The following is an 11,440-nucleotide window of genomic DNA, read 5'->3' as shown; positions in this document are numbered from 1 at the left end:
TTTCTTGGCGCTGCTTAACATTTCTAATACTGATGTCACACAGGGCCCCTTCGATTGCGATCGAGCACGATCTGGATGAATTTCTCGATTGATTCGGTCTGTTTCTCTGCCTGTGCAGAAGAATCAGTCGCGATGGAGAAACATTATCCCGATCGGGTTCTATCACGATCAAAAGTGCCTTATGTGACAACCATATAAAAGCCGTCTGCGGGGGTGTGTCATTCGTCCATGCTAATCTATGCGTTTCGCTGGTGTTGATTCAGTGTTGATTGCGAAGTTGGCGGAGTTTCGTTTCCGAAGTTCTCGTGCTGGTGTGATCTTTAACTGGAGAAGAAAGTACTGCGTGCAGTCGCTCGCTGGGAGCAACTGGTTGCTGGCTGTTCAGTGCTTCACCAAGTACACAAATTTCAAATGTCACCGGAGGTCGCGGAACATGCTGAATCTTCGGTACTGCCGAATAATTTTTCCGGAGGACCTCATGGTTTGGGTGTGTATTGCTTGTCAGGTGCCGTGTTGATCGCGTACCTGACACACCGTTCTTGCATATGTTCCAGGTGACCCAAGTGACAGACGGCTGAGGAAAGTTGAGGTTGAAGTCCTCATCCCTCAGAAGATGAGGAACAAGGCACGCGATGAAAAGTGCGCGGACCTCGTTCAAAGTACGTGCGATGCGGAATCGGGGAGTGCGTCTCGAAAGAAAACTCATTGTCAGTTCTGCAGCCCAGTACTGTACAGACTTGCAGTGCATGCACACATGTTAAAAATACTGGGGATTGATGTTCATGTACAAAACTTAATACGTGCTTAGTTGCTAGCCGCGTGTCGCAAAGTGCTCTTCCGAACTCGGCATATGCAATGCTCTCGCCCTTTACTAGCTGATGAAAGATGCAGAAAAGTATCCGCAGCTTTTACACGTGCTTTCCTCATGGTGTCGGCTTCCGACTTTAAGAGACTGACTGACACGTTTGTTTAGTACGATAAGTTGTACCTTACGGCAGTTATGCATTATTCCGTCAGATTAGAAAGTGAATCCTTTTCTACGACGCTTGATAGTAGAGGCTTATTATATTTATATCATTGCAATTGGCGTAAAAGCACTGTCATATAAGGCAAGCCTTTCACTCTGTACTTTTAATTAGAGTACGGTATGTGGCGTGTACCTCCACTGCTGTGAAAATTTTAAATCCAGGCGCTGGTGCTGGTGCTAGCACTTATTGTCGCGTTATGTCACCTTGGTATTGACCAAATGTTGCCGACATTTCTTGTCCAACCACCGTTGGTCATCTTGGTTTTTGTTCTTTTAGAGTTTGGCGAGTGCAGCAAAAGAGAAGGTTTGATGTTACCGTTCATGTGCCGGAAGGAAAACGATGCTCTCAAGGCATGCTTGAAGAAGTGGTGAGTTTTCTAATTTCACTGTCAAGAAATGTCAGTCATGTCCTTTACTAGTAGTGTCTCTAATTAGCTAGCAACAACTGCTTCCTCCCCATCATGTGAGCATGATAGACAGTCTTTTCAGAACTTTGTTTTTGGTTTCTTGGGCGAATTTAGCTAGAGTTTATCACTACACAGACATTATAGCACTGTCAACTTTTTGCTAGTCTGGAAGCGATTATGAACTATTCATGTGATAGGCTTCACATTCTGCATTAGGGTTGATTGACCCTTTCTGTTAAAACGTTAGCCCAATTTCTGTATTTACTTGTTAGTATATTACTAAAAATTGTGTGTACAAATGGTGAAGGGGGCAAGTTGAAAATGGTCTATTGGTCACTTTTTCATGTAAGCAGTACATGTTTGCACACTGCATAATGCAATGAATGTAAAATCATTCAATAGGAATTAGCTTAAAGGGGCCACAAAACACCTTTTCTAAAGTAGTAAAAAAAAAATGTTGCTGATCTGTTAAAGAGGCTCCTGTGAACACATGAGCCAAATATTATTGCACTGTGTTCAGCTTTACAATTTACAATCTCGTGTCAAGAGCAGTGAAAAATCACTTGCTCTTGCTTCCGCAATGTCATCATGCAACAGTCAATCTGAGAAGGTGCATATAAGAAAGCTTTTATTTGTCAGTTTGTTTTGGGAGTATGGAGCAAGGCTTTTTGTTTTAAACTGCTCTAATCCAGTTCTTGCTCAGGCTGTCAAAAGAAAAAAGAAGTCCTTCATAGATGTATGGCAATCTTACAATTGATACATTTAAGACAGCGAAGCTGTATAAGAAAGTGATCTCACTCTTTAAAAGTACTAGGAGTCGGTTTGCTGGCTCAAGACCTCGCTCAAACACACTAGCAGTTGCTGCTGCATTTGAGCATGCTCGTGGCAGGCTATTATTAGTGACCACTCCCACGCAGTCTGCATCACAGCGCCAGAGCATCGCCTTTCATCACCAGAGCTGTAGAAACACCTAGTTGACCTCAAACATGGGGACGGTATAACGCAACTTCAGAAAAATAAATTACGGATTACTGGTTTAAAAAGCAGCACACATATAAGTTGACTATTCGAATAAGATATATGCAGGGTAACTTTTGTTTTACTATCATTGATGTTTATGATTCTAAGCAAAGTTGGGTTTCTGACACATGGTGCCTTTGCCTTGCATTTGCATTTGATATTGACCACACTGCCTCAAGCCAGCCTTCACCACAGCACGAAAACGATTTGCAAAACTCCCCGTTACAGCTCTGCTGTAAAAAGAAAGATTCTTGTGTAGGAACTATCTGTAATGAGCAACATTTGAGTAAGCATTGCTGGGGACGTCTGCTGAGGAATTATGGAAGAAACTGTGCAGACTGTAATGAAAAGAAAGTAAATTGGAGAACCCTTTCACTTGTGGCTGCCAGAGTATAGCTGGCTCCCATGTTTATTTTTGATGACAAAGTATATTGTGCAAATTTCTAAACTTATAAACAGTAATATAAGCAGAGATTTCTGAAAGTGAAACTTAGCTCACAGCACAAAAAATATTCATAAACATAAATAAATACAAATAGTGCACGGCTTCTGACCACCATTTTTGATGAAAAAATCACAATCCTAAACTTTGCTCACTTGTTATGTAACAACTGTTCAATCTTTTTAATGATCCTTTCCTTTTTCTTTTCTTTCGTTTTCTTTTTTCAGAAGAAGGTCATGGGAAAAACAAATGCGTTTGGTTTTACTTTATATAAGGGTAGTCTCCAACCTAGAATTCACATATGAGATTTGTCTCACCTTTGTTTAGTTTATGCCTATTGATTTCAACAAGCTTTATGAAGTCTATATGCAGCAATTTTGCTGACAAATTATTGTCTCTATGCAATCTAATCTTCATATTTAAGGCAAACATTTGTAGCTAGTCAATATTTTACTAAAATGTTGGCTACTTATTGAAATTCAAAATTTGAAAAATAAAGTCATGTTACAGCATGTGTTTGCTTTGGCTAATGATTGCCTTTAACTTTGGCACATAATAACCACATGTTTCAGGAATGACTGCCTCTCGTAATTAAAAATAGGGGATTTGAAATAAATTAATTTTTTTTTCTGACAGCTTCATAGTGGCAGCGGACACAAAACTTGTGCTGTGGTTACCAATGCAATTGTTACATAACAAAGCACACTAGATAACTTTTTAAATTATGGTTTTAGACGGCCTGCTGAGATAGCAGAATTAAAGTCAGCCTCAAGGCATAAGCATCATTTGCCAGAAACTTTGTGCCTAGCACCAGTTCCGAGAAATGCAAACTCAATACTATGAAATGCATTGCTCTTCCAGTTAGAATGTTTACGCAGTGGCAAAATATGTCGTCATGCAGATTTCGATGTTTGCTGCAGCTGTGAAACTTGTTCAGTTCCATATTCTTAAAGGGGCCTTGATGCCAAATTTTCGAGTTTGCATTATGCATTGCATGTTAAACTCTGCGTCCCACAACAATCTGGCAGAATTTCAGCGCGTTCGGTATGGTAGAAAACTTGTATGTGGAATTTTTTAATGTCACAGTTGAACCGCACAGCAGTCTGGCAGCACTTATGGGTGATGAAATGAAATGCACCCTGAGTAATATGTGCATGGTTTTGTTATCACATGCGTGTCTCAGCAGTCAGCCTTAGACGCACTCGCACGTCGGTAGGCATGCACCTTCTCGGCACAGGTGCACACATGGTTTGGAAATATTTTGTAGACAGTACAGCGGTGGCATTGCACTTGTTGATGTCACAAAATGCATGCAAAAACGGCAGTTGCTCTTTGTGGGAGGAGCTTAGAGGCAGCAATTTCAAATTGAAATTATAGGTTGAAGTTTGCATTGAGAGTCCAGATTCTTTTTTGTGTGTGTGTGTGTGTGTGTGTGTGTGTGTGTGTGTGTGTGTGTGTGTGTGTGTGTGTGTGTGTGTGTGTGTGTGTGTGTGTGTGTGTGTGTGTGTGTGTGTGTGTGTGTGTGTGTGTGTTTGTGTGTGTGTGTGTGTGTGTGTGTGTCTAACATTATTGGCCCCTCCGCTCTCTGTTACAACTGAGAATACTCAGTTTAATAGTATTCCGGGTACTACTAACTAATATGGACACGCCAGCGAAGGACGTGGTGTGCCTCCTAAAAACTAACATCGATCCAGCTGCGAAGGATATCTAGCAAATCTCTCTGCCATGCATGACAAATGGCGTCACGGTCTTTTCTAGCAATAAGCAATTGGTAGAAAACGTGCAAAGAGCCATAGAAGAGAACTCGGTGATGCCATCAGCCCTGATAGTCCGGGTAGGTGAGAAGCAAAATCCCTGCATGAAGTTTTCGGGTGTGGAACCTGACATTGCAAAAACCGTGGCGCCATAGTTTTCGCCATTTTCACCGAGTGGCCATAACAACAATGTCATAGCCAATTTAATGATCAGAGACAATCATCCCAGAAACAAGTTGCATGTAGCTGCTAATTTTGTAGCAACGGTGCAAGACCCCATTTACTTCAAGGTGTACCAAATCGATTTTGTTGATTAGTTGCATTTTTCCGAAGTTAACTCCTGCAATATGTGCACTCCTGCACGTTATAATATGGTTTCTGTAGGTGCTTAGTTTTCTGCAATGGTTTTGTGCCTCATATCCAGAGCTTTGGATGTGAGTACCCTGTTTATATATGGCTTGTGCTCATAATTTGTCCAGGTATGAGGATCCCGATTTCCAACACATCTGCAGAGAAGAGTACCTGAGTGAAAGGAGCAACTTTCGGGAGACTGGTGTGTGGCGAAAGAAGGACAAGCGCGCTGAAATCAGGAGTAAGGCTGAAGAATCCAGTGATGCATGAGTGAGATTGAGTACAAGTAGTGTATTTTCGTTCCTCCTGTAGCCTAAAAGAGAAGGTACGTTTTTTAGGTGCAGCCCAGGAGTAAATGCATGTTGTTCCTACAGGGAAAGTGTTTAACCACTGGTAAATAAAGCTTTTTATGACTCTGTCGTTCATGGTTCTTCATACGTTTTCGGTACAAGATTTAATTGTTCACGTTATGCTATATTTCAAGTGGCAATATGGCCTTCCTTTAGAGTAGCTTTAAGAAATCTGGAACATGTCCACACTGTAGTTTGTTTTGTACTTAGCCTGCAATGCTGTGGAAGCTACACAAAAAGTCCAGTCATCAAGATGTATCACTCTGTGCATTTCATGGTCAAGGCTGTGGTCAAGTCATTCTGTGAATTGTCCTTGTGATGTGCCTAAAACTTCAAAGCGATCCTTTATGAGTTCTAAAGATTCAATATTGTTTTGGGACATGCTACAGAGTACTTTGAAGACAGTCTTTTGAAACTGCATACTGATTGATATTTGCTTGCACCTCATGAAGATGATGTGGCATTGGATATATTTTTCCTAATTGGACTACACTGTTTATGGAAGAGCACATGTTAGACCGCAGTTCTGAGCCCATTGTTTCTGTTAAAATTCCACTTTAGTAAAATGGTTGTTCACTTGAAAGACATGTATCATTGAACAGAGTTTCAACCGGACTGGCACCACGTCTTGATTAATTGGCTGTTGTTGCCACTCCTTTAGGCACCAAAATGTTTGTAATGTGCTTTGTCACAGGAGGCACACATAGTGCTTTACGTGGGTACTCATAGTCCCCTTTAGACTATCGATGTGCGATGTGTTGGATAGTGCTTGTGCAGTTCTGACATAAAATGCCTTACCAATGTGTTACAATGTTACTTGGTACAATCAGTACTATGTAATAAAAAAAGAAAGCATTTCGTGGTCAAGTAATCTAGACATCCAGCTCTGAATCAAAAGGCTGTGGGCTCAGCACCTTGCCTGGACAATCTTTTCTTCATTTTTATTGAGGGAGGACACTTAATAATTTTCCTCGCGCGAAGCTTTATTGGTGTCTTTTGAGCATCATAGCATGTTTGTGAAGTTACACGCAACTCCGCAAAGGAGATGCAGCTATTGCCAGTCTGTGCTTCACTGCGAGCCAGCAGCATGTGACTGCCACAGCAGGGTGGAAAAAAAAAAGGAAAAGGAGAACAACGAAAAGCAAAATGGTCTGAAACAACCTACAGTATACTTCCATTAAATCAACCCGGATAGGACTGGCGAAACTTGTCGAATTATCTTGCTGCTTGCATTAAACAAGAGGCAAAAAGAACCCCAAAACCTACCGCTGATTCATTTGGCAGTATTGCCCTGTCTCAAACATGTCCCCGAATCGAATGTGCATACACTTTTTATGGGCTCAAAAGCAGAAAGCTGAAATGAAATTGAATGAACCCCCGATTTTTTTAGCAAGAAAAATGTAGCATGCCCTCTATTCTTACATTACAGAAAGGCCAAACCAGTGTAATGTACCTTCACAGAAAGGAAATTTGTTTACTAATGTTGATCATCATAACTTAGCACTTTATCACTGTCTATAAAAAACCACACTGTTTCCACTGTATGGTCCATAGTGCATTTGATATTCTGTATTTGTCAAATGACCCTGCAACAACTGCAAATAGGATGATGCTCCACATCTAGCCTAACCACCTCACTAGTTTCTCCTGTGACACATGCAATTCTATAGAACACGAAAAAGCCATGATGCAACTGGTTGCCGCTAGACAAAAGGGGTCCTGAAAACTTTTCCAATTAATCACAGAATCATAGCGTCACTATTAGAGGACGTCGTCTCACAAATCTCATGCTACAAAATTTTTTTTGATCCTTCAACTACGAGTGGAGCTATCGCACCGATACCCGACTTTCTCTTGTTTTGTCTCCAGTAGCGCGCTGGAAGCTACATAGCGAAGTAGCCAAAAGGGCAAAGCCCCGGCCAAAAGTTGACTGTCGCAGCAGCTAAAGTCTCATCGCAGCACCCCATGGCAGCTGCAGATAAACTAAACTATACAGCATGCTGCTGCCATCTCTGATGCCACACGCAGCAAACGCAACTACACAGAGCGCAAAGATGAAATTATTTTCCTGTCTTTTTGAGATCGCAGACTTATACAGTAACACCTCTATATAACGAAGTCGGTAAATCGGCAGTTTGCTTCGATATATAGAAATTTTTCGTTGCATTGAAATTCGACCTTTCATGTAAATAAGTACAGTCGCCGGTCGATTTCTTTTACACGGTAAAGGGCCACAGAATTTTTCGAATTATTGGGCAATCGGAAAAGCAAATTTGAATGAGAAAGCAATTCATTTTGATGAATTTGAGAGTCGCCGACAAATGATAGTTTCATGCCACGTCGACGATATCCTCGCATAGGTGTTACGAGTTAAGCAAAGCCAGCTACACTTTCGCGTGCACTCCGCCTTCATGGCTGATGGCGTCGCCCCCACTGGGACAATGATATCATTATGGTATCGTGAAAAGCACCCGCAGCTGGGAGCGAATGCTTCGTCTGTCTCTCGCTCCAGTGGACCACCAAAGCTCTAGATTACGCAACCTCCAATACTAAACGCGCCAGAAGACAGCTTACATGATGCGACGCCATCTCGGCACGCCCACTCTTTGCTCATCCAGCAGATTACTTCTAATGCAGGATACGCAGCTTTGCATGAGCTCAGCCGCGCCTACAGCCATGCGCAGCCAGAAATCGCCATGCGCATCAACTTGAACCCCCCCCCCCCCCCCCCACCTGCCCCTCGTGTGGTCGCGTTACCGTGAGCGCGCTCCCCTCCTCCTCTTTCCCTCTCTCTGCCTGTGCCGAGAAGCGGCACTCGTGTGTGAAGCCACCACCTTTCTTTCTCACCCATGCATGCTTTCACTCGTACCTAAAGCACAAAGTGCACGGGGCGCGATAGGATCTTATTGCACTTAGACTTCATACGATAGGATCTTATTTCACTTGGACTTCATACAGAACATAATGCGGGTTCACTTGGACGGTCACTCTTGTCGTGCTGGCATGCATGCCTTGAGGTGCGTTTGCAAGCAGCCGCTTATAATTAAATTATTTGGCCATCTGCGTTGGTGGACGTTTCCATTTAATGTCTCGGCATTCTTTTGCTGTGGAAGCGAAATTTCGTTATATTGAAATTGCATGCAAACACACTTTGTTATACTGAGGTTTTAATTACATGTTCTATGGACAAGAGGTCATGAAAAGGTAAATACTTCATTACATCGGGAATTTTGTTTTATTGAATTTTGTTATATCGAGGTTTAACTGTATTTTCATTTATTTGACTCAAGATTAGCAAACTTGTATTACTGAGAATGCTATCTCGCAACCACAAGATCAGCCAAGAGCGTTGGTTGGTCAGCTGCATTCAATGACACACTGCATGACAATATTGCAGAAGGGAGAGCAAGCAATTTTTCGCTGTGTTTGACTGTTGTAAATTCCCTGTTACATGCAATGCAGTAACATTTGGCTCGCATGGTCACAGCAGCCTCTACGACAGATTGGCAAGTTTTTCTTGATATGTTCAAAAAGTGTTCAGGGCCCCTTTAACGTGTAAAATAACTTTCGTTTGAGTGTGCTTTCATAGACTGAAAGTGGAATGTCATGCTATGCGAGAATTTGAAGACGACCACCATCTATGGTGGTCGTCTTATCAAGGCAATGGTAATGACACTAACCTGGCTGGCTCTGATGGTAGTTGCTGGCGCAGTTTTCGTTTCGTATCGTATTGCACTGCCCAAGCAATTTTCAGGCAAATTTTCTTGGGAAAAAAAGGCATGCAATAGAATCGGGTAAATACTTTAGTAATTCATTGTGAGCTGCCATTTTCGGTATAAGATATTGCTGGGGCAGGCCAAAAATAGGCATTTTCAACAGAAGGTGACGTGTTCGCCGCACTCACTATGCCCTAAGCTCCACCAAGACACACTGCCACTTTTGTAGTCAACACTGCAATCACCACTGGAGTTGGTCGCGTGCGTGATGACCAGCAAAGTTTGAATTGTCTGACGAAAGGTAATTTCAAGGTCGAAATAATGAAAGTTTGGGCCCGTAGAAACATATGGGCACTGGCCGAGACCTTCAGTAGAGATTGAATTAGCTGAAAAATCTGAATAACTGCAGTCGAATTAACAGAAGTCTATTGTATTAGTACAGTTTCATCACTTTTAAGGGCGAAATAGTTTTTTTTATTTAATGCTGAGCCTGTATAACGAACAGTTTCACATAATTTCTGGCAGAAAAACGCTAAACTATTTTTTAGTGCAAATGCAGTCACTGCAAAAAAGTCTTGCTAGTATCCGCGGTGTTGTATGCTATCTATGAAACGGAGTATAGAGAGCCAACCCTCTGAACATTTTGTTGAGATACTACACTTAAAGGGCCCTCACCAGGCCTCATTACAAATTTTGGCTGTACACTGAAAGCCTTAAAATGCTGTCTAAGAATAGTTTTACTGAAATGATTTTTGAAATCTGTTTAATGTTGGAGGAGATAGAAAAAATTTAATAACCTTTTAGCCCACTGCCAAGAGGTGAGCACAACTGCCAACAGAGACCCTCTCTCCTTCAGCCTCGAGCAGCGTCCGCAAGCGATATTCCTTCCCCTCCTTCTCCCATACCGAAACTGAGGGACCTCACCAAGTTTCATGACCAGCCCCACCTTTTTTCTTTCTTTCTTTTTTGCTGCACACCACATTTTCAGTACCGGCATTGCATGTTATGCATTGGACGATTTACTGAAGTAATGTGTCATGGTGAGTGATGTTGCGAGGACTGCGTTTATGTCACGTGTTTGTGCAGGTCACCTCGGCTCCATGGCTGAAAGTAACACTTGCTTTAAAGGGAGAATGCATGACGTTAGGTTTGAAATTTTAGCTGTTCCTGTGGCACACAGTGCTGTAATATTTAGCAAGACACGATCGTCAGTGTGTGAAGTCTGTAATGAGCTTTTCTATTTAAGATGGCCATACCTAGTGAGGGACCCTTCAAGATTTTTGGCTGACTACACATTAGTTGAACTGCTGCTACACATTAGTGTAGTAGTAGTAGCAGCTCAACTCGTTGAGCATGACCCACTACATGAAAAAGTAATGAAAGGGTGTTTCACTCCAAAACAAAATTGCTGTAACCAATATCCTCTGACCGTGTATTTAGATCAAATGGCTGGCTTTTGTGGAGAATGGCCTCTGCATAAGCTAGTGTTCTGGCACACATCTCTTGTTCACAAAATGTACAATAAGTTTACTTGCGATTTGTTTTTTCATTGCATTATTTTTTCGTTGATTCTTTAGTGAGTTGGTCATATTCTCATGAGATACTTGTCTCCACCATGCTCAACATGGTAGGTCCCACGGTCAGAGCAGTCTATGCTTTGTCGCTAGTAAATGCACAGGTAGATGCACATTATGAGACAACATATCTTTTGCTGTTTACTTTCACTGCCCTTGCGCTGCTGGTCCGACGCAGCATTAATCGAAGCCACCGCCGCCGCCGTTTTGATTATCTCGTCGCCTCGAACAGGCGCTTTCACACGCAGATTCGCTGGAAGCCGTAGCCACCACCGCGGCAACGCTAAGCCTAGCTACCTCGACGTTCGCTACCAAGCTCCGTGCGGTTTGGTGCTTTTCTTTATATAATTCGCCGCTGTTAGCAATGGCGCCTACTCTGCCTTTGTATTCCTCGCCAATGCCTTCAAAGCTGTGAAAGCACGACGTGTTGCATAATGCAGGTTTACTGAAGTCAGCTTCGCCTCGATACAGCAGTGGTACGCGGTGAAGCATACGAAGAGTGGAAAGAGGCCATTGTCGCGGTGCACAGTATGTATTCCTTAATTATACACGCGTGTACCAGCCGTCTCCTGTCACATTACGAGCACCAATTTGCCTAATAATTGTATTGGCAGGCCTTCAGAGCTATTTCGAATGTGCCTGTGGCGATTTGAGCCCTTGGGAGTATAAAAGGTAGTGCTCCGAAAGGTCAGTCAGGTATCAGCGACAGAAGCCACAGTTTTGCACCGAATCGACTCATATCTATTTGCAGAGGCCACATGACACAGGAGAAGCCGACAAAGTGAGTGTGAGTGTACGA

The 11,440-nt window shown here is 42.5% G+C and overlaps 1 protein-coding gene across 1 annotated transcript; it reads left to right on the top strand.

Moving 5' to 3' along the window:
- The first annotated feature begins 27 nt into the window (after positions 1–27).
- Positions 28–5,420, top strand: LOC135902539 (COX assembly mitochondrial protein homolog). Its single transcript, XM_065432672.2, has 4 exons — positions 28–487; positions 555–659; positions 1,305–1,395; positions 5,130–5,420. The coding sequence occupies exons 1-4, from the start codon at positions 412–414 to the stop codon at positions 5,269–5,271; spliced, it is 414 nt and encodes a 137-aa protein (XP_065288744.1). The 5' UTR covers positions 28–411; the 3' UTR covers positions 5,272–5,420.
- Positions 5,421–11,440: the final 6,020 nt, after the last annotated feature.

This window comes from Dermacentor albipictus, chromosome 3 (genome assembly GCF_038994185.2).
Source record: "Dermacentor albipictus isolate Rhodes 1998 colony chromosome 3, USDA_Dalb.pri_finalv2, whole genome shotgun sequence".
NCBI classification, from domain to species: Eukaryota; Metazoa; Arthropoda; class Arachnida; order Ixodida; family Ixodidae; genus Dermacentor; species Dermacentor albipictus.
Note: the sequence above shows the minus strand (reverse complement) of the source record. Positions and strands in the feature narration are given on the sequence as shown.

Bases quoted from the DNA above. Each gene is read 5' to 3' on its own strand.
- LOC135902539 (XM_065432672.2), top strand. From the start codon at position 412: ATGTCACCGGAGGTCGCGGAACATGCTGAATCTTCGGTACTGCCGAAT. The intron at 660-1,304 runs GTACGTGCGATG...TTGTTCTTTTAG, and splicing joins GTGCGCGGACCTCGTTCAAA to AGTTTGGCGAGTGCAGCAAA. The intron at 1,396-5,129 runs GTGAGTTTTCTA...TAATTTGTCCAG, and splicing joins AAGGCATGCTTGAAGAAGTG to GTATGAGGATCCCGATTTCC.